The sequence below is a fragment of the Bos taurus genome, chromosome 27 (assembly GCF_002263795.3).
Source record: "Bos taurus isolate L1 Dominette 01449 registration number 42190680 breed Hereford chromosome 27, ARS-UCD2.0, whole genome shotgun sequence".
Lineage (NCBI taxonomy): Eukaryota > Metazoa > Chordata > Mammalia > Artiodactyla > Bovidae > Bos > Bos taurus.
In genome coordinates, this window is record NC_037354.1 from 34451932 (window position 1) to 34478601 (window position 26670).

General features: G+C 38.9%; 1 protein-coding gene across 5 annotated transcripts in view; it reads left to right on the forward strand.

Annotated features, from left to right (window-relative positions):
* The window catches only part of LOC100847151 (disintegrin and metalloproteinase domain-containing protein 5-like), a 147975-nt gene that overhangs the window by 26105 nt on the left and 95200 nt on the right, over positions 1–26670 (forward strand). For all 5 annotated transcript variants that reach the window (XM_059882369.1, XM_024986449.2, XM_059882366.1 and 2 more), the window contains 3 exons: positions 15140–15211; positions 15410–15573; positions 16336–16417. In XM_059882369.1, the coding sequence (XP_059738352.1) occupies positions 15140–15211; positions 15410–15573; positions 16336–16417 (318 nt within the window). The remainder of the gene's footprint in view (positions 1–15139; positions 15212–15409; positions 15574–16335; positions 16418–26670) is intronic.

Consider the following 26670-nt stretch of genomic DNA (forward strand, 5'->3'; position numbering starts at 1 on the left):
GAGAGGTAAATATGAGTCAGGAAAGCTGAGCTAACTCTTGGCAGAGGTCACAGAGATTGAAGTGCGTGACTCATTAAAGAACTGGAGGATTTTTTAGCATGGCTAAGGTGACCAACACATACACTAAAATTGTATTTCTATAAAATTACAAAGCAGTTCAAAGTAGGAGAGCAGAATTTTAAGCACAATTATCATAAGGAAGGCAAAAAAGGGGAAGAAAAATGTACATTAAGTATTGCATAAATATGGAACAAATTAAAAGCTAAGATTAAGATAAAATATTTCAAGTAAAATATGTAAATAACTATAGTAGATGTAGAGAGACTAAGTACTGCAGTTAAAATCCAATGTTAAGGACTTCCCTGAAGGTCCAGTGGGTAGGAATCTACCTGCCAGTGCAGGGGACATGGGTTTGATCCCTGGTCTGGGAAGTTTCCACATGCTGCGGAGCAAACAAGCCCTTGTGTCCTGCAGCTACTGAGCCCACACTCTAGAGCCCATGAGCTGCAACTACTGAAGCCCTGTGCCTAGAGCCTGTGCTCCACAACAAGAGAAGCTACCGCAATGTGAAGCCTGCACACTGCAGTGAGAGAGTAGCCTCCACTCACCATAATTAGAGAAAGCCCACACATAGCAACCAAGTCCCAATGCAGCCAATAAATAAATAAATAAAATCCAATGATAAGGTTTAATTAAAACAAAAGAACAGAGTATGATGCAAGACATACATACACATAACACACACACATACATACATACATATACCCTCTGCTTACAACTGACATATCAAAAATAATATGATATGTCATGACAGTAGAAGGCTATAAAACTATACTGTAAAAACAAAAATTCTAAAATAAAAGACAAAGTAGACTTAAAGGTAAGTGTAAGTTGTCTCTTACTGTGTGGCATACCTCTCCAACATTTACTGGTTTAAACCAGTAATTGTTTATTTATTTGATTGGAAGCCCAGAGACCCTTTTGGACTTTTATCAGACCCTTTTATCTAATGTGGTGGCCTTTCATCAATACAGCGATCTTAAAACCTTTGTAGTCATCCTTTTTTTTTTTTTTTTTAAAACGGGATTACTTTTTAGCCACCTTTTTTTCCTCACACAGAAAATGTTCTTTATTACGATACAGCTAAAAAGGTTTCAACAACTGTATTTAAGCAAAATATATGTTGCTATGTGGTTACCTGTGGCGGGTTTGAGAATTGACTGTGATCTTCATGAAGCCCAGTGGGGAGCTTGCAGAAGATCTCTTAGTGCCTTTTCTTGAAATAGCCCACCAGTGTGAAATTTTTCACTTCTCAAACTGTTTCCTAATGAAAGAGTACAGAGTTTATTTTATTTGTTTAGCATAATGTCCTAAACTTTCATCTATGTTGTAACATGTAGCATTATGTCCTTTTTTAAGGCTGCAAAATGTCCCATTATGTCCCCCTATACAAAATTTTCTTTATCCAGTCACCTGTTAATGGACTTTTGACTTTCTCCCACTTCTTTGCTATTGTGAGTAACAATGCAAGGAACATGCATGTGTAAATATCTCTTTGAGATCTTTCTTCTTTAAATGTTTGGTAAAATATGTTAGTGAATCTACTGCATCTTGGATTTTACTTTATTCTGTGGCTTTTGATTACTGGTTCAATCTAATTATTCATTATTGATCTAGTCACATATTTAATATTTTTGTGTATTTCAGTCTTGATTGGTTAGGTTTCTAAGAATTTTTCTTGGCTTTTCCAATTAGCTTGTACCTATTCATAGTAGTCTCTTAAAATCCTGTTTATTTTTGTGATATCCATTGTAATGTCTTCTTTTCATTTTTAATTTTAGTTTTCTGTATATTCACTTAAAATTTTTAAATTTTATATTGAAGTATGGTTGATTTTCAGTGTTGTACTAGTTTTGGGTGTACAACAAAATGATTCAGTTATATCTATATATATCTATATATACACATATACACACATACATGTATATGTGTATATTTATTTGTTTTCAGATTCTTGTCCCATATAGGTTATTATAAAATACTGAATATACTTCCCTGTGCTACATGGTAGGCCCTTGTTCATCTATTTTAAATATAGTCAGTTCAGTTCAGTCCCTCAGTCATGTCTGACTTTTGCGACCCCATGAATTGCAGCATGCTAGGCCTCCCTGTCCATCACCAACTCCTAGAGTTCACTCAGACTCAAGTCCATCGAGTCAGCGATGCCATCCAGCCATCTCATCCTCTGTCGTCCCCTTCTCCTCCTGCCCCCAATCCCTCCCAGCATCAGAGTCTTTTCCAATCAGTCAACTCTTCCCATGAGGTGGCCAAAGTACTGGAGGTTCAGCTTTAGCATCATTCCTTCCAAAGAATACCCCAAACTAATCTCCTTTAGGATAGACTGGTTGGATCTCCTTGCAGTCCAAGGGACTCTCAAGAGTCTTCTCCAACACCACAGTTCAAAAGCGTCAATTCTTCGGTGCTCAGCTTTCTTCACAGTCCAACTCTCACATCCATACACGACCACTGAAAAAAGCATAGCCTTACTAGACGGACCTTTGTTGGCAAAGTAATGTCTCTGCTTTTGAATATGCTCTCTAGGTTGGTCATAACTTTTCTTCCAAGGAGTAAGCGTCTTTTAATTTCATGGCTGCAGTCACCATCTGCAGTGATTTTGGAGCCCCCCCAAAATAAAGTCTGACACTGTTTCCACTGTTTCCCCATCTATTTCCCATGAAGTGATGGGACCAGATGCCATGATCTTCGTTTTCTGAATGTTGAGCTTTAAGCCAACTTTTTCACTCTCCTCTTTCACTTTCATCAAGAGGCTGTTTAGTTCCTCTTCACTTTCTGCCATAAGGGTGGTGTCATCTGCATATCTGAGGTTATTGCTATTTCTCCTGGCAATCTTGTTTCCAGCTTGTGCTTCTTCCAGCCCAGCACTTCTCATGATGTACTCTGCCTATAAGTTAAATAAGTAGGGTGACAATATATAGCCTTGACGTACTCCTTTTCCTATTTGGAAAAAGTCTGTTGTTCCATGTCCAGTTCTAATTGTTGCTTCCTGACCTGCATATGGGTTTCTCAGGAGGAAGGTCAGGTGTTCTGGTATTCCCATCTCTTTCAGAATTTTCCACAGTTTATTGTGATCCACACAGAAAAGGCTTTGGCACAGTCAATAAAGCAGAAATAGATGTTTTGCTGGAACTCTCTTGCTTTTTCGATGATCCAGAGCATGTTGGCAATTTGATCTCTGGTTCCTCTGCCTTTTCTAAAACCAGCTTGAACATCTGGAAGTTCACGGTTCACATATTGCTGAAGCCTGGCTTGGAGAATTTTGAGCATTCCTTTACTAGCGTGTGAGATGAGTGCAATTGTGCGGTAGTTTGAGCATTCTTTGGCATAGCCTTTCTTTGGGATTGGAATGAAAACTGACCTTTTCCAGTCCTGTGACCACTGCTGAGTTTTCCAAATGTGCTGGCATATTGAGTACAGCACTTTCACAGCATCATCCATCAGGATTTGGAATAGTTCAACTGGAATTCCGTCACCTCCACTAGCTTTGTTCGTAGTGATGCTTTCTAAGGCCCACTTGACTTCACATTCCAAGATGTCTGGCTCTAGGTCAGTGATCACACCATCGTGATTATCTTGGTCGTGAAGATCTTTTTTTGTACAGTTCTTCTGTGTATTCTTGCTGCCTCTTCTTAATATCTTCTGCTTCTGTTAGGTCCATACCATTTCTGTCCTTTGTCAAGCCCATCTTTGCATGAAATGTTCCCTTGGTATGTCTAATTTTCTTGAAGAGATCTCTAGTCTTTCCCATTCTGTTGTTTTCCTCTATTTCTTTACACTGATCGCTGAAGAAGGCTTTCTTATCTCTTCTTGCTATTCTTTGGAACTCTGCATTCAGATGCTTATATCTTTCCTTTTCTCCTTTGCTTTTCACTTCTCTTCTTTTCACAGCTACTTGTAAGGCCTCCCCAGACAGCCATTTTGCTTTTTTGCATTTCTTTTCCATGGGGATGATCTTGATCCCTGTCTCCTGTACAATGTCACGAACCTCATTCCATAGTTCATCAGGCACTCTGTCTATCAGATATAGGCCCTTAAATCTATTTCTCACTTCCACTGTATAATCATAAGGGATTTAATTTAGGTCATACCTGAATGGTCTAGTGGTTTTCCCTACTTGCTTCAATTTACATCTGGATTTGGCAATAAGGAGTTCATGATCTGAGCCACAGTCAGCTCCTGGTCTTGTTTTTGCTGACTCTATAGAGCTTCTCCATCTTTGGCTGCAAATAATGTAATCAATCTGATTTTGGTCTTGACCATCTGGTGATGTCCTTGTATAGAGTCTTCTCTTGTGTTGTTGGAAGAGGATGTGTGCTATGACCAGTGTGTTCTCTTGGCAAAACTCTATTAGCCTTTGCCCGTCTTCATTCCGTATTCCAAGGCCAAATTTGCCTGTTACTCCAGGTGTTTCTTGACTTCCTACTTTTGCATTTAGTCCCCTATAATGAAAAGGACATCTTTTTTGGGAGTTAGTTCTAAAAGGTCTTGTAGGTCTTCATAGAACCGTTCAACTTCAGCTTCTTCAGCGTACTGGTTGGGGCATAGACTTGGATTACTGTGATACTGAATGGTTTGCCTTGGAAACAAACATAGATCATTCTTTTGTTTTTGAGATTGCATCCAAGTACTGTATTTTGGACTCTTCTGTTGACCATGATGGCTACTCCATTTCTTCTGAGGGATTCTTGCCCAGAGTGGTAGATATAATGGTCATCTGAGTTAAATTCACCCATTCCAGTCCATTTTAGTTTTTTTTTTTTTTTTTAATTGCTGATGCCTCACATGATATCTGAGCATTTGAATTAGCTATCTCTAAGCAAGGTCCGATGCTGTAAAAAGAAGTATTGCATAGGAACTTGGAATGTCAGGTCCATGAATCAAGGCAAATTGGAAGTGGTCAAACAGGAGATGGCAAGAGTGAAACACCTGAATGCAGAGTTCCAAAGACTAGCAAGAAAAGATAAGAAAGCCCTCTACAGCGATCAATGCAAAGAAATAGAGGAAAACAACAGAATGGAAAGACTATAGATCTCTTCAAGAAAATTAGACATACCAAGGGAACATTTCATGCAAAGATGGGCTTGATAAAGGACAGAAATGGTATGGACCTAACAGAAGCAGAAGATATTAAGAAGAGGCGGCAAGAATACACAGAAGAACTATACAAAAAAGATCTTTACGACCAAGATAATCACGATGGTGTGATCACTGACCTAGAGCCAGACATCCTGGAATGTGAAGTCAAGTGGGCCTTAGAAAGCATCACTACGAACAAAGCTAGTGGAGGTGACAGAATTCCAGTTGAACTATTCCAAATCCTGATGGATGATGCTGTGAAAGTGCTGCACTCAATATGCCAGCACATTTGGAAAACTCAGCAGTGGTCACAGGACTGGAAAAGGTCAGTTTTCATTCCAATCCCAAAGAAAGGCTATGCCAAAGAATGCTCAAACTACCGCACAATTGCACTCATCTCACACGCTAGTAAAGGAATGCTCAAAATTCTCCAAGCCAGGCTTCAGCAATATGTGAACCGTGAACTTCCAGATGTTCAAGCTGGTTTTATTTATTTATTTATTTATTTTAATTCCCTGATTTAAAAGTCAGCTCAGATGACGGCGGGAAGCGCTGCTCATCGTCCTGTATACTAAGTAGGGACCAGGCTCCCTGAGGCGCATGCGCGCCCGCTCCCAGTCTGGCCAGCAACCTCAAGCTGGTTTTAGAAAAGGCAGAGGAACCAGAGATCAAATTGCCACCATGCTCTGGATCATCAAAAAAGCAAGAGAGTTCCAGCAAAACATCTATTTCTGCTTTATTGACTGTGCCAAAGCCTTTTCTGTGTGGATCACAATAAACTGTGGAAAATTCTGAAAGAGATGGGAATACCAGAACACCTGACCTTCCTCCTGAGAAACCCATATGCAGGTCAGGAAGCAACAATTAGAACTGGACATGGAACAACAGACTTTTTCCAAATAGGAAAAGGAGTACGTCAAGGCTGTATATTGTCACCCTACTTATTTAACTTATAGGCAGAGTACATCATGAGAAGTGCTGGGCTGGAAGAAGCACAAGCTGGAATCAAGATTGCTGGGAGAAATATCAATAACCTCAGATATGCAGATGACACCACCTTTATGGCAGAAAGTGAAGAGGAACTAAACAGCCTCTTGATGAAAGTGAAAGAGGAGAGTGAAAAAGTTGGCTTAAAGCTCAACATTCAGAAAACGAAGATCATGGCATCTGGTCCCATCACTTCATGGGAAATAGATGGGGAAACAGTGGAAACAGTGTCAGACTTTATTTTGGGGGGGCTCCAAAATCACTGCAGATGGTGACTGCAGCCATGAAATTAAAAGACGCTTACTCCTTGGAAGAAAAGTTATGACCAACCTAGAGAGCATATTCAAAAGCAGATACATTACTTTGCCAACAAAGGTCCGTTTAGTCAAGGCTATGCTTTTTCCAGTGGTCATGTATGGATATGAGAGTTGGACTGTGAAGAAAGCTGAGCACCGAAGAATTGATGCTTTTGAACTGTGGTGTTGGAGAAGACTCTTGAGAGTCCCTTGGACTGCAAGGAGATCAAACCAGTCCATTCTGAATGAGATCAGCCCTGGGATTTCTTTGGAAGGAATGATGCTAAAGCTGAAACTCCAATACTTTGGCCACCTCATGGGAAGAGTTGACTGATTGGAAAAGACTCTGATGCTGGGAGGGATTGGGGGCAGGAGAAGAAGGGGATGACAGAGGATGAGATGGCTGGATGGCACCATTGAATTGATGGACATGAGTTTGAGTGAACTCCAGGGTTGGTGATGGACAGGGAGGCCTGGCGTGCTGCGATTCATCGGGTTGCAAAGAGTTGGACACGATTTAGCGACTGATCTGAACTGAACTGAAATGTTTCTAGACGTTACAGACTCCCTTTGGCAGAGATAGTCCTTCACCATTAAAATTAGTTTGAGACTTTGGGAGTGTCAGCAGGTAGTGTCTTTGGGTAAATAGGGTTTGCAGTAAGACTCTATTTTTGTTGTATGAGGCTACTGCCTGAGGGCTGAGGTCACCTGGGTGGGGTGCTGGCTAAGAACAGTAGTATAGGATTCGTGGCTTAGTTCTCTGTCCAAGTGCGGCTATAGGATGGGCTCCACAGTTGCCTGGATTCTCTAGTCAGGCATCCTAGATGATCAGGACTGGCTCCATACTCAGCAGTAGGCAGGTCTATGAATTAGCTTCCCTTACCTGGTGTGCCGGCAGAATGAGCACCATGGCCTCCATGGCTCATGCTAGAGGACCTGAATCAGACAACACTTTGCACTGAATTCCCTGGTCAAATAAGGCTGCCAGTTTTGCTCTGCAAAAGCAGACAGTTATGAGCTGTGTTCTCTGTTCAGTGCTCCTATACTCAGTGTCATGATACATGCTACACAGCACCCTGTACCCTCAGGTATGGGCCTGGACTGAAGGCTGTATTCAGAAGTGGACTGGGCTCTGAATTAGTTTCCCTGCCTGGGTGAAGTCCCTGTACAGGTTCCAGTTCCAATCAGCCTTTTGTCAGGGGATCAAATTAAGCAGAACTATGCAAAATGTTCACTGACCTGGTGGGCACTGTAATTGTGCAGATTGATAGGAGACTGGATGGGCTCTCTCCTCAATGACTGTTCTAAACTGGAGTTGTAGGATGTGCTGTGCTGTGCTTAGTGGCTCAGTCATGTCTGACTCTTTGACACCTCATGGACTATAGCCCACCAGACTCCTCTGTCCATGGACTATAGCCCAACATGCTCCTCTGTCCATGGGGATTCTACAGGACAGAAACTGGAGTGGGTTCCCATGCCCTCCTCCGGGGATCTTCCAAACCCAGGGATCAAATCCAGGTTTCCTCCATTGCAGGCAGTTTCTTTACCATCTGAGCCACCAGGGAAGCCCAGGAATACTGGAGTAGGTAGCCTATCCCTTCTCCAGAGGAACTTCCTGGCCCAGAATTCAAACTGGGGTCTCCTGCATTGCAGGTGGATTCTTTACCAGCTGAGCTACCTGGGAAGTTGCAGGATGGGCTACACAGATTCCCAGATCTCCAGTTAGGTTTCCTCATCAGACTAGGTGAGGCTGTATTTAACTTCGGGTGGTGGTATAAATGAGTTCCTTGCCCAGTTAGGGCTGCCAAACAAGCCCTGGACTGGAAATTATATTTTTGGATCAAATAAGAAAGACTGTACTCTAACTTCCCTGGACACTCAGGGCCATTGCCTTGGCTCTGCAGACAAGAGAGCCACTGGCTGGGCTCTCTGCTCAAGTACTACTGTAATTGGAGCTGCAGGGTGGGCTAGTGAGATTCCCAGAAGCTCTGGTTAGGTTTTTCTGTTGGCAGGGTTGGAGGTTGTTTTCAGCGTTAAACTGATCTGTGGATTAGCATTTTGCCCAGAGATATTTTATATTTGACATTACATATTATATATCGTTAGATATGACATATAGATATTATATAATTTATGTATAGTTAATACTTACGGCACAAATATTATTTATTATTCCTGTTATATATTTAATTTTATTGAATAAATGTTAAGTTTCTTGAGCATGATAATGGTATAGTACACAAATAGCAGAGAGTCCTTATTCTTAAGAACTATATGCTGAAGTGTTTTTAGCTTACTGTCATATGTAATTCAACAAAATGAAAAATGTATGCCCAGTTCCGCATCCACAGACAGATAGAGGAAGGTATATAGAAAGAACAAATGGTAGCAAATATTAATAATAAATTAATCTAGGTGAAGGATATATGGATAGTCCTTGAATTTTACATTTTTTCTAGATTGATTTTTTTCAGAATAAAAAGTAAGCACTATTTGTCAGAATTAATGAATCCTTAAAATAGGATATATGGAACAATGGACTGGTTCAAACTTGGGAAAGGAGTACAAGCCCAAATACTGTCACCCTGCTTATTTAACTTCTATGCAAAGTACACATGCCAGACTGGATGCATCACAAGCTGGAATCAAGATTTCTGGGAGAAATATCAGCAACCTCAAATGCAGATGATACTACTCTAATGGCAGAAAGTGAAGAGGATCCAAAGAGACTCTTGATTAAGGTGGAAGAGGAGAGTGAAAAAGCTGCCTTAAAACTCAACGTTCAAAACACTAAGATCATGGCATCTGTTCCCATCATCTCATGGCAAATAGAAGGGGAAAAAGTGGAAAGAGAGACAGGTTTTATTTTCTTGGGCTCCAAAATCACTGTGGATGGTGACTGCGGCCATAAAATTAAAAGATACTTGCTCACTGGAAGGAAATCTATAACAAATCTAGAGAGCATATTAAAAAGCACAAGCATCACTTTGGCAACAAAGGTCCATATAGTCAAAGCTATGGTGTTTCTAGTAGTCATGTACAGATGTGAGAGTTGGACCATAAAGAAGGATGAGTGCAGAATTTATACTTTTGAATTGTGGTGTTGGAGAAGACTCTTGAGAGTACTTCAAGGGGATCAAGCCAGTCCATCCTAAAGGAAATCAACTCTGAATATTCATTGGAAAGACTGATGCTGAAGCTGAAGCTCTAATAGCTTGGTCATCTGATTCAAAGAGTCGACTCACTGGAAAAGACCCTGATGCTGGGAAAGATTGAAGGCAAAAGGAAAAGAGGGCAACAAAGTATGAGATGGTTAAATAGCATGACCGACTCAGTGGACATAAGTTTGAGCAAACTCCAGGAGACAGTGAAGGACAAGGAAGCCTGGAGTGCTGCAGTCCATAAGGCAGCAAACAGTCACCACAGCTTAGTGACTGAACAACAACAACAAAAGTGGGAGAATTTAATTGTATATAAATCATATCTCAATAAATTTGATGTAAAATTTTGAGTTGGGTAACACTAAAAAACACATACGTCAAAAAACTGTGTACCAACTTTATCACTATGTCATAAAGAAAGAGGAATGCAATATATGCATTATCAGTTAGCAGAAAGTGGTACTGACTTATTTATATAACCATATTTAGTATCTTCCTAGTAAGAGTTATATGCATTTTGGAAAAAAGAAGTCTGGTGAATCCTCAAAATTTTTGATTGTCACCTCATAAGCAATTGAGCCCTTTTTTATCTAGGTGAATCCAGTTGTTCAATATTTAAACTATCTGAAAATACTATAAAATACTGAAGGTATAACCTTGAACTCATATAGAACCTATCTGCTTAAAATATTACCTTACAGCAAAAATCAAAAGGAAATACCCTGTGGGCATTAACAGGAAAAATAGAAAGCTATTAATTAGCTTCATTTATTACAATAATGGAATGGAGTAAATATTTCCATTAATGTGCAAAGAATCTCAATTTAGATGACATTTGTGAGACAGCTTAAAAGTAGCACTGTTAGGTATAAAATATTTTTTAAAAGACTAGCAAATGTGTCAAGATTAGCTGTTAAAAAAAGAAAATCTGGATGATATTACTAACAGGTAAAGTTTGGGATAGAAGAATGCAAGTAGGAGAATGAAAGAAATATTTTATATTGAACGTTACAATTCAAATTAAAGATGAGTTTCTAATAATGAGCATTTAGTAATGAGTAAATTATGATTAAAGTATAAAAATAAAACTCTGATAGTAATCAGAAGAATCTAAGAAAAACTAGAGTGTGTGCATGTGTGTGTTAGGCTTTAACAGATAGACAGGAAATAAATTTTAACATATAAAGATCAAATTATTTATCAGCTTGCTTTACTAAATACTGTAAAAACCAATTTGCAAAAACTATCATAATATATTAAAACAATAGGGAATAAAAGAGGTAAGGGAAAATTAATACAACTTAAAAATTAAGTACAATTTTGAGTAATTTTTCAAGAAAAAAAAAAAAAAACTATAGTTATTAGCTATTTAATGTTGTGCGCTTCCCTGGTGGTTCAGACAGTAAATAATCTGCCTGCAATGCAGGAGACCCAAGTTCGATCCCTAGGTTGGGAATATCTCCTGGAGAAGGAAATGGCAACCCACTTCAGTATTCTTGCCTGCAGAATCCTATGCACAGACGAACCTGGTAGACGACAGTCCATGGGGTCTCAGAGTTGGACAGGACTGAAGCGACTTAGCACATATAATATTTAAAAAATTTGGAGGATATGTATTAATCAAAAGAGGCTAAGTTGTGCTATGGTAAAAAATATCCTCCAAATCTTAATGGCTAGCCATAGTTTAATTTTCATTCATTCAATCCGTGTCAACCATGCTTCTGGCTGACTCTCCAGGGCAGCAGTTTTCCATGTGTTGGCTCAGTACTAGAAAATACTTAGATATTTTGGCATGTCTAGATTGATTGTTTCTTTTCCAATTGCCAAACCTGTCAGGCGAGTGTATGCTCCTTGGTTCTTTATCTCGTCACAACAATGATTCGGAGCGACGGACATTAAAGCCCTAGGTGCGTCACAGCTCTCAGATCTTAGAACAAACCATGTCATGGCTCTTAGATAAATCAGTGTTACAGCTCTATTTTATTTAGAAGATAGCAGGAGAATCCATCCTCGAAGAAGAGAAGAGAGTGGAGGAGCACGTCAGTGTGCGTGGTGGTGGTGGGGTGGGGGGGGCGGGGAGAGAGAGACAGAAAGAGCATGGGCACGCGGGAGAGAGAGAAAGAGAAAGAGCATACTCACGCGGCGTGGGGTGGGTGGCGGGGGCGGCGGGGAGGTGAGGTAGAGGGGGAGAGAGCGAGCGAGAGAGAGCGCTTGGCTCCTCCTTTTATATGTTTTCTTCCCCCTGGGCCTGCACTATGCAAATGGGGCTCAGCGAGGAGTGCTGTTCTACTTGAAGTCCTCACTCGGCCCTCGGACCTTTTTTGACCTTCTTTTGTTCTATTTTCGCGGGCTTTTCCCTTCCTTGTCTTTTAGCTACTGCCATTTTGGACTCCTTTTCCCTATTCTATCTACCTAACAAACCCATGGAAGTGCTGATTAGAGAGATGTGAGCTACATTAAGGAAATGCTTCTCGGAAGTGACCTGCATCACTTTTGCCTTCATTGTCTTGGCCAAAGTGAATCGGCTGGCTGTGCTTGTCTTTAAAAGAAGGGTTCTTGAATTAGATACTACACTTGCTCTTAGCCAAAATGAACATGAAATTGGACAAACTTCGGAAGATGGTGAGGGACAGGTAAGCCTGGTGTGCTGCAATCCATAAGGTTGCAAAGAGGTGGACATGACTGGGAGACTGAACAACAGCTTGAGTTAAAAGAGAACTGAATATTGGTAAACAGGGATAATGCCTGTCGCAGAGGATAGCATCAAAGCTAAACAGTGAGGAAATTCACACTCTTAAATAGTTTCTATTAGAAAAATAAGAATGAAAAAATTTGAATGAAGCTTTCAATTTGAACTTTTAAAGTTGTTTGAAGTTGTTGAAAAGATAAATAGGCAGAAAGTGTGATTAAGCGAAAAGACAGAAAACATGCTATGGTATTAAAAAGGACTAAGATGTGGTCTTTGGGGGAGATTAAAACAAACAAATGAAAATTTCACAAATTCTCCAATGGAGATAAGAATTTAAATCTTCATATTGTACATCCTGATAGTTCAGATGGTAAAGACCCCTTTTCAATGCAATGCAGGAGACCCCTTTTCAATTCCTGGGTTGGGTTGATCCGCTGAAGAAGGGATAGGCTACCTGCTCCAGTATTCTTGGGCTTCCCTTGTGGCTCAGCTGGTAAAGAGCCGACCTGCAATGTGGGAGACATGGGGTTCAGTCCCTGGATTGGGAAGATCCCCTGGAGAAGGGAAAGACTACCCACAGTATTCTGGCCTGGAGAATTCCATGGACTGTATAGTCCATGGGGTTGTGATAGCTTACGGTGAATGATGTCGGATTCGTGATGTCCAAGGAAGATTCAGCTTTGGGACCAGGGACCAAGCTTTATCACTCAAGAGCTTTTGCATAGCAGAGTTTTATTAAAGTGAAAAGGGGACAAAGAAAGCTTCTGACACAGACATCAGAAGGATGATGGAGAGTTCCCCCCTCCCTTAGTCTAAGCAAGGGAGTTATATACTTTTTAAATTCAGTCAGTTCAGTTCAGTCGCTCAGTCGTGTCCAACTCTTTGCAACCCCATGAGTCGCAGCACGCCAGGCCTCCCTGTCCCTCACCAACTCCCGGAGTTCACTCAGACTCATTGCAATAAATCAGAAGAATGTTGCAAAGTTGTAAAAATTTTACTAGACCCACTCCCACAATTTACATTTTAAGATAACAGGATTAGACAGGTTTTCAGGAAGGAGAAACTGTCCTCAAGCTGGATACATTGTTGTTATATAATCCTTAGTACAGAGTTTAAACTGAGTTGTCTGTTGTGTAATCATCAAGCTTAAAGAAAAAAATGTTTTATGTGACTAAGACTAAGGAATGTAGAGAAAAAAGCCGTTTGTCCTTTCCTCCTCCTTGAGAATTCCAGACCCCATCTCCTCTTCAGGGACCCCAGACTTCTTATCAAGCAGCCTAGGAATTGACTCTCAGTCGCAGAGTTGGACTCGATTTTCACTTTCACGTCACTTTCACTGAACATCTTAACACAATCAAACCCAGGTGGTGCTAGGGGTAAAGAACCCATCTGCCAATATAGGAGACATCAGAGATGCAGGTTTGATCCCTCGGTTGGGAAGATCTAGAGGAGGGCACTGGCAACCCACTACAGTTTCCTTGCTTGAAGAATCTCATGGACTGAGGAGGCTGGAGGGCTGCAGTCCATAGGGCTGCAAAGAGTCGGGCATGACTGAAGCAACTTAGCACAACATGCATGCATATGTCAATTATATTTCAAGAAAATGAAAATATAAAGAATTTGAATGGATCAATTTCCAATGTTAAATATAGATAATTTTAAAGGTGAGTTTTAAAAAAATGTTTTAGGAAAATATAATTCATAGGCAAATATAATTCTAGAGTGTAGAAACAACAAGCAACTTAATTTTAGGTAGTGCTTTAATATATAGTAAGCAACATTTATTTGCTCAATTTTGATAAAGTATGCATGCATACACACATGACCTATAAGGCCATATTTCTGAAAGCTACAAACTTCTAAACAAAATATTATATTAATTTTGCTAGTATATTAATAAAATGTAATGTTTTATTCAAAGAATATAATAATGGCTTAATATTAAGTAATAATGAAGTGTAATGCTCAATATGTCAGAAGACAAAAATGATTATTATTTTGGTATCCTTCAGAAATGCTTTATATCAAAATTCAACTTTATTTTTAATTAGTTTTATAAATGGGAATATTTATAAGTGTTTCTCAACATAATCTAAAATATCCATCTTAAACTGGACACATTTAATGATGAAATATTTGAGAATTTCCAGTGAAAAATCATGAGCAAAGCTCACATTTCTGATATTCACCATTGTTTTTTAACATTTTCCTGGGATTTTTAAGCAGTTAGACATAGAAAGAGCTGATTGGAATAAAGAAGCATTAAAAGTACAAGTTACATGGTGATGTCAGAGGATGTATCCTAACATAATGTCCATGATCACTTTAATAGTAAACCTTTTATTAAAGATTTTCCCTCTTTATGCATACATTTTTTAGTTCATGATTATATGTATTATTTTAGAAATAAGTACATTATGAAATAACACAAAAACTTTTATCATTCAATTTTCATGAACAATAAATAATGCCAAAAGTTAAGTGCGTTAAACATTATTTAAAACATTATTTACATGGGAATACATGTAAACTCATGGCTGATTCATGTCAATGTATGGCAAAAACCATTACAATATTGTAAAATAATTAGCCTCCCATTGAAATTAAAAATATCATGTTATTATATATTTTTAGTTATCTATTATGTAAATACCATAGATTTAGGTAATTTATTCAAAGTATTGTTCATGCATATGCAAAGTACTGTTCATTTACATATATAAATGTAAATAAGCATTTCATGGATTTCAGTTGGAATGTGACCTTCTGGCTACTTTAGTATATAGCATATTGTACATGTGTGGTATATTAATAGTATCCATTATTTTTAAATGATAATGTATCTTTTTCAGTTTGATTACATGGGCTCTGATATAAACATTGTAACACAGAAGATTATTCAGATCATTGGCCTTGTTAACACCGTAAGTTATTTAAACTATTTTTAAAATTTATTTTGTAAAAATATAGATAATATGAATTGATGTATGTAATATTTTGTCATACTTTTGAAAAGTTTCCACATTCAAAATACTGAATTAAATGTCTTAAATATGCCTTTACAAAAATTTAATACAGTGTTCAAATTTATATAAAAATTTTCGTTTATTTTCTCCATTTAGATGTTTATCCAGTTAAAACTTACTGTTAGAATATCATCCATAGAGGTTTGGTCAGATAAAAATAAAATTTCTATTGAAGGACCTCCTCATAGTGTTTTATATAAATTTTTAACCTGGAAGTATGAATTTACCTCCCGACCTCATCATATTGCATACTTATTTGCGTGAGTATAGTATCTCATATTTCTATAAATAAAGAAATAACCTCAAATGATTTTATATATTAATTATGAAAAATAAACATTTACTTAATGTACACTGAGTTCTGTAAATTTGGTAGACACCATCGGATGAGCAAAAAATGTAGGTTAAAATCTTTGTCTTCAAGTAGCTAACCAACATAAAATTACCTGAAAAAAGTAAAGTTACATAAAAGTATTGAAATAACTAAAGGAGGTTAGTTATGAGTGACATAATTTTGTTTTTTTACTTCTCTTGGCTTATAAACTTTTACTGTTATCTCTACATTCTTTTCTCTCATCTGATTAATTTTTGTGATTTTATTTTCTAAATCACATGAATATCTAGATTCTAATGCAGAGAAAACTTATTTATGCTTAGTAAAGTAATATGCTTAGTAATACATTTAGTGAAAAGATAAATGAGGAGGTCACAGAAAATTGAATTTATAGGGTCATAAATGTAGAGGGAACCTGCATAAAATTATAAGCATTAGTCAATAGTATTTTGCATAAATTATCATGCCTCATACTTCTTATTATTCTGTATACTTATCAGATTGAGAGTTTACAGATATGTATTGAAACATTCTTATCATTGAAAGTTTGAGAAAAATATATTCAAATAGTAAGATTCAGTGTAGCATGGTACTTAGGATATCATATTTGTTAAATAATGTTTGCTGCTGTAAAAATTATTAATAATACTATTGAAATGTAATTATAAACAAAATTGTTATTTTTTAGCTTCAAAGAAAATCCTACTTTTATAGGAGTCACAGTTCCTGGAGAAATATGTGGTAAGATTGCTGTTGGAGGAGTTGCTCTGGTATGTAATTACTAACAAGTTGGCTCTGATTATTCTCATGTTCCAAATTTCCTAAATATTTCAAGGTATGAGTATATATATATTGCTAAATTTGTTCCTCCTTTCCAGTACTCTTGCCTGGAGAATCCCATGGATGGAGGAGCCTGGTAGGCTGCAGACCATGGGGTCGCGAAGAGTCAGACACGACTGAATGACTTCCCTTTTACTTTTCACTTTCACGCATTGGAGAAGGAAATGGCAACCCACTCTGGTATTCTTGCCTGGAGAATTCCAGGGACGGGGTAGCCTGGTGGGCTGCCATCTATGGGGACGCACAGAGTCGGACACGACTGAAGTAACTTAGCAGTTAGCAGTTAATAGTGTTATTATTACTAATTAGGATCATAATTAAAATTAAACTGTATATAATTTCTTTAAAATAAGAATATTTACAAACTGAACAGATTAAAATTTATTGTTTTAAAAAGCATTTGGCCTTTGTAAGTCTGTTTGTATTGAGCAGTGGTATGCTTGCTATGGAATGAGGTTCGTGACATTGTACAGGAGACAGGGATCAAGACCATTCCCATAGAAAAGAAATGCAAAAAAGCAAAATGGCTGTCTGGGGAGGCCTTACAAATAGCTGTGAAAAGAAGAGAAGTGAAAAGCAAAGGAGAAAAGGAAAGATATAAACATCTGAATGCAGAGTTCCAAAGAATAGCAAGAAGAGATAAGAAAGCCTTCTTCAGCAATCAGTGCAAAGAAATAGAAGAAAACAACAGAATGGGAAAGACTAGGGATCTCTTCAAGAAAATCAGAGATACCAAAGGAACATTTCATGCAGAGATGAGCTCGATAAAGGACAGAAATGGTATGGACCTAACAGAAGCAGAAGATATTAAGAAAAGATGGAAAGAATACACAGAAGAACTGTACAAAAAATCTTCACGACCCAGATAATCACAATGGTGTGATCACTGACCTAGAGCCAGACATCCTGGAATGTGAAGTCAAGTGGGCCTTAGAAAGCATCACTACGAACAAAGCTAGTGGAGGTGATGGAATTCCAGTTGAACTATTCCAAATCCTGATGGATGATGCTGTGAAAGTGCTGCACTCAATATGCCAGCAAATTTGGAAAACTCAGCAGTGGCCACAGGACTGGAAAAGGTCAGTTTTCATTCCAATCCCAAAGAAAGGCAATGCCAAAGAATGCTCAAACTCCCGCACAATTGCACTCATCTCACACGCTAGTAAGGTAATGCTTAAAATTCTCCAAGCCAGGCTTCAACAATATGTGAACCGTGAACTTCTTGATGTTCAAGCTGATTTTAGAAAAGGCAGAGGAACCAGAGATCAAATTGCCAACATCCACTGGATCATGGAAAAAGCAAGAGAGTTCCAGCAAAACATCTATTTCTGCTTTATTGACTATGCCAAAGCCTTTGACTGTGTGGATCACAATAAACTGTGGAAAATTCTGAAAGAGATGGGAATACCAGACCACCTGATCTGCCTCTTGAGAACTCTGTATGCAGGTCAGGAAGCAACAGTTAGAACTGGACATGGAACAACACACTGGTTCCAAATAGGAAAAGGAGTTCGTCAAGGCTGTATATTGTCACCCTGTTTATTTAACTTATATGCAGAGTACATCATGAGAAACACTGGACTGGAAGAAACACAAGCTGGAATCAAGATTGCCGGGAGAAATATCAATAACCTCAGATATGCAGATGACACCACCTTTATGGCAGAAAGTGAAGAGAAACTAAAAAGCCTCTTGATGAAAGTGAAAGTGGAGAGTGAAAAAGTTGGCTTAAAAGTCAACATTCAGAAAACGAAGATCATGGCATCCAATCCCACCACTTCATGGGAAATAGATGGGGAAGCAGTGGAAACAGTGTCAGACTTTATTTTTCTGGGCTCCAAAATCACTACAGATGGTGACTGCAGCCATGAAATTAAAAGACGCTTACTCCTTGGAAGGAAGGTTATGACCAACCTAGATAGCATATTCAAAAGCAGAGACATTACTTTGCCAACAAAGATTCGTCTAGTCAGGGCTATGGTTTTTCCTGTGGTCATGTATGGATGTGAGAGTTGGACTGTGAAGAAGGCTGAGCGCTGAAGAATTGATGCTTTTGAACTATGGTGTTGGAGAAGACTCTTGAGAGTCCCTTGGACTGCAAGGAGATCCAACCAGTTCATTCTGAAGGAGATCAGCCCTGGGATTTCTTTGGAAGGAATGATGCTAAAGCTGAAACTCCAGTACTTTGGCCACCTCATGAGAAGAGTTGACTCATTGGAAAAGACTCTGATGCTGGGAGGGATTGGGGGCAGGAGGAGAAGGGGACGAGAGAGGATGAGATGGCTGGGTGGTATCACTGACTCGATGGACGTGAGTCTGAGTAAACTGCGGGAGTTGGTGATGGACAGGGAGGCCTGGCATGCTGCGATTTATGGGGTTGCAAAGAGTTGGACATGATTGAGCGAGTGATCTGATCTGATCTGATGCTTGCATCAATATTTATTATAGAATCAATGCTATTTTAATTATTAAACATTTTCCTCAATATTAATGACCAGAAATATCAATAAAAATAAATATCAAATAATATCAAATAAAATAATTTTATTCAAAATTAATAATTTTTATACATTCATGTGCTTTTTAAAATTAAGTGACATTGATTATTTTTCTAATTCAGTGTAGCTTTTATTACTGTATTCAATTCTTTGTTATGTGTTTAGAGGAAGCAGGCTGTTGCTGGAAGGAACAGTCATCAGATATTCATAATCTGTTGTGTTCTGTTGTGTTCATAATCTGTAAAGTTTTATCCCTTTACAGCAAGCTATATAAAAAGTAGCAAAGGGAGCTAATTACAGTGCTCCAGAAAAATAAGGCTATACTGTGATTTTTATACTGACCCACTTATATATTTAGTTGACTTTTAGTAGCATGTACAGTACTCTTGCCTGGAAAATCCCATGGACAGAGGAGCCTGGTAGGCTTCAGTCCATGGGGTCGCTGAGTCAAACATGACTGAGCAACTTCACTTTGACTTTTCACTTTCATGCATTGGAGAAGGAAATGGCAACCCACTCCAGCGTTCTTGCCTGGAGAATCCCAGGGACGGGGTGGCCTGGTGGGCAGCCATCTATGGGGTTGTACAGAGTCAGACACGACTGACGTGACTTAGCAGCACAGTGATTCAAACTGCCATCCACAGAACAGATTTAAAATCTGTACAGGTATGTACTTGCTACCACAATTAAAAAGACATATTGATTGATTAGATAAATCTAAAGCCAGTTCTGGAGCTTATTTATTAGCATAGCTAAAGAAGAATCAGGTATTTCCTAGGAATTTGTTTTTATTCTCAGTCTTTGCTCTTGGTCCCCTTTCACCCAAAGCCTGAGGAAAGGCCAATATTTCTGTTTTTGTGCCAGCACCATGCTATTCTGACTTCTATAGCTTTTTTTTTTTTTTATAGTATGAAGTCAGGGAGCCTGATTCCTGCAACTCCATTTTTTCTTTCTCAAGATTGCTATTCAGGGTCTTTTGTATTTCCATAGAAATTGTATAATTTTTTATTATAGTTCTGTGGAAAATGCTGTTGGTAATTTGATAACAATTGTATCAAATCTGTAGACTGCCTTGGGTATTATAATCATTTGACAATATTGAGTATTCCAATCCAAGAACATGTTATATCTTTTCATCTATTTATGTCATCTTTGATTTCTTTTCTCAGCATTTTTAGTTTTCTGAGTATAGGTCTTTTGTCTCTTTAGGTGGGTTTATTGCTAAGTATTTTATTATTTTTGATGCAGGAGTTGTTGTCAGTTGCTCAGTTGTGTCCAACTGCATGTCAGGCATCCCTGTGCTTCACCATCTCCTGGAGCTTGCTCAAACTCATGTCCATTGACTTGGTGATGCCATCCAACCATCTCATTCTCTGTCATCCCCTTCTTCTGCTGCCTTCAGTCTTTCCCAACATCAGGCCTTTTCTAATGAGTCAGCTCTTTGCATCAGGTGCCCAGAGTATTGGAGTTTCAGCTTCAGCGTAAGTCCTTCCAATGAATATTCAGGATTGATTTCTTTTAAGATTGACTTGTTTGATCTCCTTGCAGTCTAAGGGACTCTATACTTTGTTCCATTGATCTTTGGACCACCCTCATGGCAGAAAGTGAAGAGGAACTAAAAAGCCTCTTGATGAAAGTGAAAGTGGAGAGTGAAAAAGTTGGCTCAAAGCTCAACATTCAGAAAACTAAGATCATGGCATCTGGTCCCATCACTTCATGGGAAATAGATGGGGAAATGGAAACAGTGTCAGACTTTATTTTTGGGGGCTCCAAAATCACCAAAGATGGTGATTGCAGCCATGAAATTAAAAGACGCTTACTCCTTGGAAGGAAAGTTATGTCCAACCTAGATAGCATATTCAAAAGCAGAGACATTACTTTGCCAACAAAGGTCCATCTAGTCAAGGCTATGATTTTTCCAGTGGTCATGTAAGGATGTGAGAGTTGGACTGTGAAGAAAGCTGAGTGCCAAAGAATTGATGCTTTTAAACAGTGGTGTTGGAGAAGACTCTTGAGAGTCCCTTGGACTGCAAGGAGATCCAACCAGTCCATTGTAAAGGAGATCAGCCCTGGGATTTCTTTGGAAGGAATGATGCTAAAGCTGAAACTCCAATACTTTGGCCACCTGATGCGAAGAGTTGACTCATTGGAAAAGACTCTGGTGCTGGGAGGGATTGGGGGCAGGAGGAGAAGGGGACAACAGAGGATGAGATGACTGGATGGCATCACCAACTCGATGGATGTGAGTTTGGGTGAACTCCGGAAGTTGGTGTTGGACAGGGAGGCCTGGTGTGCTGCAATTCATGGGGTTGCAAAGAGTCGGACACGACTGAGCGACTGAACTGAACTGGGCATACCATATTGTATAAATTTCTTATTCAGGCTTAATTGACATACATTAAAATTAGTTTCAGGTGTAAAACATAGTGATTTGTTATTTGTATATATTGCAAAATGATCACCACAAAAATCTAGTTAACATCTGTCATCACAAATAGTTACAGAATTTAATACTGTTTTGATTACTACAGCTTTGTAATATAGTTTGAAATCAGGAAACATGATACCTCCAGGTTTATTCTTTGTTCTCAAGATTTCTTCAACTATTTGGGGTCATTTAGATCAGATCAGATCAGTCGCTCAGTCGTGTCCGACTCTTTGTGACTTCTTGAATCGCAGCATGCCAGGCCTCCCTGTCCATCACCAACTCCCGCAGTTTACTCAGACTCAACGTCCATCGAGTCAGTGATGCCATCCAGCCATCTCATCCTCTCTCGTCCCCTTCTCCTCCTGCCCCCAATCCCTCCCAGCATCAGAGTCTTTTCCAATGAGTCAACTCTTCGCATGAGGTGGCCAAAGTACTAGAGTTTCAGCTTTAGCATCAGTCCTTCCAAAGAAATCCCAGGGCTGATCTCCTTCAGAATGGACTGGTTGGAACTCCTTGCAGTCCAAGGGACTCTCAAGAGTCTTCTCCAACACCACAGTTCAAAAGCATCAATTCTTCGGTGCTCAGCCTTCTTCACAGTCCAACTCTCACATCCATACATGACCACTGGAAAAACCATAGCCTTGACTAGACGAACCTTGTTGGCAAAGTAATGTCTCTGCTTTTGAATATGCTATCTAGGTTGGTCATAACCTTCCTTCCAAGGAGTAAATGTCTTTTAATTTCATGGCTGCAGTCACCATCTGCAGTGATTTTGGAGCCCACAAAAATAAAGTCTGACACTGTTTCCACTGTTTCCCCATCTATTTCCTATGAAGTGATGGGACCGGATGCCATGATCTTCGTTTTCTGAATGTTGAGCTTTAAGCCAACTTTTTCACTCTCCTCTTTCACTTTCATCAAGAGGCTGTTTAGTTCCTCTTCACTTTCTGCCATAAGGGTGGTGTCATCTGCATATCTGAGGTTATTGATATTTCTCCCGGCAATCTTGATTCCAGTTTGTGTTTCTTCCAGTCCAGTGTTTCTCATGATGTACTCTGCATATAAGTTAAATAAGCAGGGTGACAATATACAGCCTTGACGAACTCCTTTTCCTATTTGGAACCAGTCTGTTGTTCCATGTCCAGTTCTAACTGTTGCTTCCTGACCTGCATACAGATTTCTCAAGAGGCAGGTCAGGTGGTCTGGTATTCCCATCTCTTTCAGAATTTTCCACAGTTTATTGTGATCCCTACCATTCAAATTTTAGGATTGTTTTATTTTGGTGAAAATTGCTATTAGAATTTTGATAGAGGTTGCACTGAAACTGTAGATGGTCTTGGGTAAAATGGACATTTTAACAATATTAATTATTAACAATATTAATTCCATGAATATGGAATATCTTTTCATTTATTTGTGTCTTTCTCAGTTTCTTTTCAGAGAAAGCAATGGCAACCCACTCTAGTACTCTTGCCTGGAAAATCCCATGGATGGAGGAGCCTAGTAGGCTGCAGTCCATGGGGTTGCTAAGAGTCGGACATGACTGAGCGACTTCACTTTGACTTTTCACTTTCATGCATTGGAGAAGGAAATGGCAACCCACTCCAGTGTTTTTGCCTGGAGAATCCCCGGAAGGGCGGAGCCTAGTAGGTTGCTGTCTATGAGATTGCACAGAGTTGGACACGACTGAAGCGACTTAGCAGCAGCAGCAGCAGCAGTTTCTTTCCTCATTGTCTTACAGTTTTCAGTGTATAATTCATATCCTTGATTATATTTTGTTCTTTTTAATACGGTTGTAAATGGGAGTGTTTACTTAATTTATTTTACTGATAATGTACTATTAATGTCTAGAAACACAACAGACTTTCTTATATTGACTGTGTGTCTAGAGACTCTACTGAATTAATGTATTAGTTCTAACTGGATTTGTGTGTGTGTGTGTGTGTGTAGTGTTAGGATTTTATATGTATAATATCTTGTAATTTGGCAAAAGTGACAGTTTTACTTCTTGTTTTCCCATTTTGGATGTCTTTTTTTCCCTTGTCTCATTGCCCTGGCTTGGACTTCCATACTATGCTGTATAAAAGTGGCGACAGTGGGCATTTTTGTCTTATTCTTGTTCTTAGAGGAAAAACTTTTCATCTTTTTAACTGTGAATTTGATGTTAGGTGTGGGCTTGTTGGATGTGGCCTTTATTGTTATATGTTACCTTCATTCCCATTTAGTTGGGAGTTCTTAAAAATCATAAATGGATATTGACTTTTGTCTATTTTCTATTCATTACCCTTGTTCCCTGTTTCTTTTCAAAATCTTCCATTTTCCTTTTTTTGCCTTCCGTGGTTTTAACTGCACATATTATATTATTTCATTTTCTCTTCTTTCTAGAATAGTAATTACATTAAAAAACTTAAGCAGACACCCTAGAATTTATAGCATATACATTTACCAGTACTTTTATTGTAATGTAGTTTGAATTAACTACACTAAGCTAACTTAATTAAAGAACAAGGTAATCTACTTTGAAAAAATTTCAGGGTTACCTGGGATATGTTTTTATTAGGTATGGAAATACATGCAGATAGGAGAATGGCTGTCATCCAGAAGTTTACCGTACTTACAGTTCCCTAGAAACAATAAATATGCTATAGCATTCAGGGGCCACATAAAAAAGCACCCGGTTTGATCAAGAAGCATAGGAGGCAGAGGGAAATGTGGTCAAGAGCCTCTTACAGTTTCATTGGGAAGAAACGGGAGAGATTAAACAGGTTTCCAGTTGGCTAGTTTCAACAGGCCATGAGGCATAGAAGCTGTCCTTAGTTGTATGGTACCCAGCCCTGGTGTGACCTTGGCAGGTGGATAGCAGCCTGGTGTATGTGAGTCTGATGAAGTGGATGGTAAGGTATATGGGCTCTGGATTGACTGGTTTGTGTATGAAAGGTGTATTTGTAGGTGAGTTGTCTACTTTGTGAAACAATTGGAGAACTCTTAAGAGGGGCAGACCTCCAAGTTGATAGGGCCCTAGATATGAAAGCATCAGAATACAGAAAATGTGATATTAATAAAGTTAGTCCTGTTGTGCTTTCAAATATTATCAAACTTTTGACATAGCAGAAGAAGAGACTTTTAGGGCCTAGGGCATAAGTTTTGCTAAACAGCATAGAAAACATTTTATTATGAGAGTTAAAAGGAGAAACACAAGTAAAAGTATAAGGATTTCTTGTAAGCCAACCTGTAACTAAATTTCCCATTTGTATGATGTCAGCAAAAGAAATATATCTCAAATTTCTAGAGTCTCTAACAGTGTTTGTGCAGTTATAAATTGTATTAAAAATTATATGTGTTTTTTTGGACAGTAATATCCCCGTGTATGTGGGGAATAAAGGTGGCAAATCAGTCAGGCAATTTATCTTGTCAGAGAGTGTCAGTAGATTAGTTTGGTAAAGCACATATAAAGATTCATGGGTTTTGTATGTATGCAAAGGGAATGGCGGTTGTGGTGGTCATGGTCAGGGATGTAGGGTGGGAGGTTGTACAGTGGTAGAAAACTAGAGAAAGTAGTAGGAGAAGGCACTGGGGAGTGAGTGGCCCTCTTCCTAGGGTCAAGGGGCTTCACTAGGGAAAGCAATAACCTCCACCAGTTTTTAGAATAGCACAGATTTTCATTTAGACATGGAGTGTAGGGATATATACTTTGATAGAAAACAGATAAGTATACCCTTGTCGTGGGCTATACAGAGAGCAAGCTCAGGAAGTGCCATAGAGTCCCTAATTCAAAGTAAGAAAACCATTACATGACCTGTGTGCCATTTGTGCCTTGGGAGCAGCAGTCCCTGTGCATGCCTGGGGTGGTAGTTTTGGTGTCTGAGGGGAAGTGGTCTCTGTGCAGGATGCAGAGTCATCTCCAACAGGCAGGTCTTAGGCTGGAGTAATGTTATTTGAGGTGATACCATCTCTAGCAGTGAGATCCTGGACCAGTGCAATGTTGTTTGGGGGTGTAGAACTAGGATATCCTTTTAAAGGTGATACTGACTTGAGTTAATTCACGTTTTATTTTCATGGCTCCGTGGTATTAAAATGATGCTAAAGGCCTTGTGTCATTTGAAGGCAATGTTGGGCCTGTGACTTTGGCTTATAAATATCTGCTAACTCCAGGGGCTTGTGGATACACAGCAACCAAAAGTGACATTGGTACCTCTGCAGAGCCTGACTGGCACAGCACCAGTTACGTGTGGCTTGATCTAAAAGTGTTCAACAGTCTAAGGTTTTGCCCTATTAGATGATGGCAAGAATTCTGTTAAAAATAGGTTTTAAATTATATGACCTGAGTTTGGTTTATGTTGTTAAGAAAAAGTCAGGTTCTTTGCCATTTGAAATATTTATACCTGTGTTTAGGGCTCCATAATCATGCTGAAGGCAGGCACCCTAATTTGGCCGGTCAGTATGGGCCTTCTGCCTCAGTTGTTGGTTTGGTTGATGAGAGGCGAGCTGGTGAAGTCTTTAGTTTGTAAGATTTGTATTAGCCAAACTTGAAGGCGTGTGGGCCTCAGCATTTGCCATGTCTGGTTGGAAAAATGGCTTACTTGAAGGATTTGGGCCTCCAGATTGCAAACCAATGAAAATACTGAGACTAACAGTAATGAGATGAACAGTCAACAGAATGTTGTATAGCTGCACCTGAGAGGCTTTTGTTTTTTATTTGTTTGTTTTTGTGGTAATGAAAGTTTAGGCTCAAATGGATCTCATATCAGATTAGCAACTGCTTAGACCATGAGGAAATCTGTGGTTAACAGAACTCAGAAGAATATGGCTCTGGATCTGGTCTCCAACACTTATGGGTTGGGGCAAGATAAAAATTTCCAGCAGTAGGGGAGACATAATTAAAGAGACTTACCAGTGAGTCCTTACATACATGAAGACGAGACATAACTCCCTTTAAACATAGGGAAGGGAAATGGAAAAATGTTTTAAAGTTTGTGTGGTGTGAGTCAGACAAGGATCCTTGAATTAAGAGAGATTAAGAGCTTGGGCAATATAGATACCCATTTAGGAGTTAATTTGTTGGACCAGAATTTGAAAAAGAATTGTTTGAAGAAACCTTATGTCTCTGAATTAAACCACTGATCTGGACCCTATGCGGACATGAAAGTTTTATTGAATGTCTTTTCCAAGAGATCAGCGTTATGTCTTCTGAGAAATAAAATGTGTTCCTTGGTTAGTATTTTCCTTTTCCTTGGTTACCATTAATGATGTCTATAAC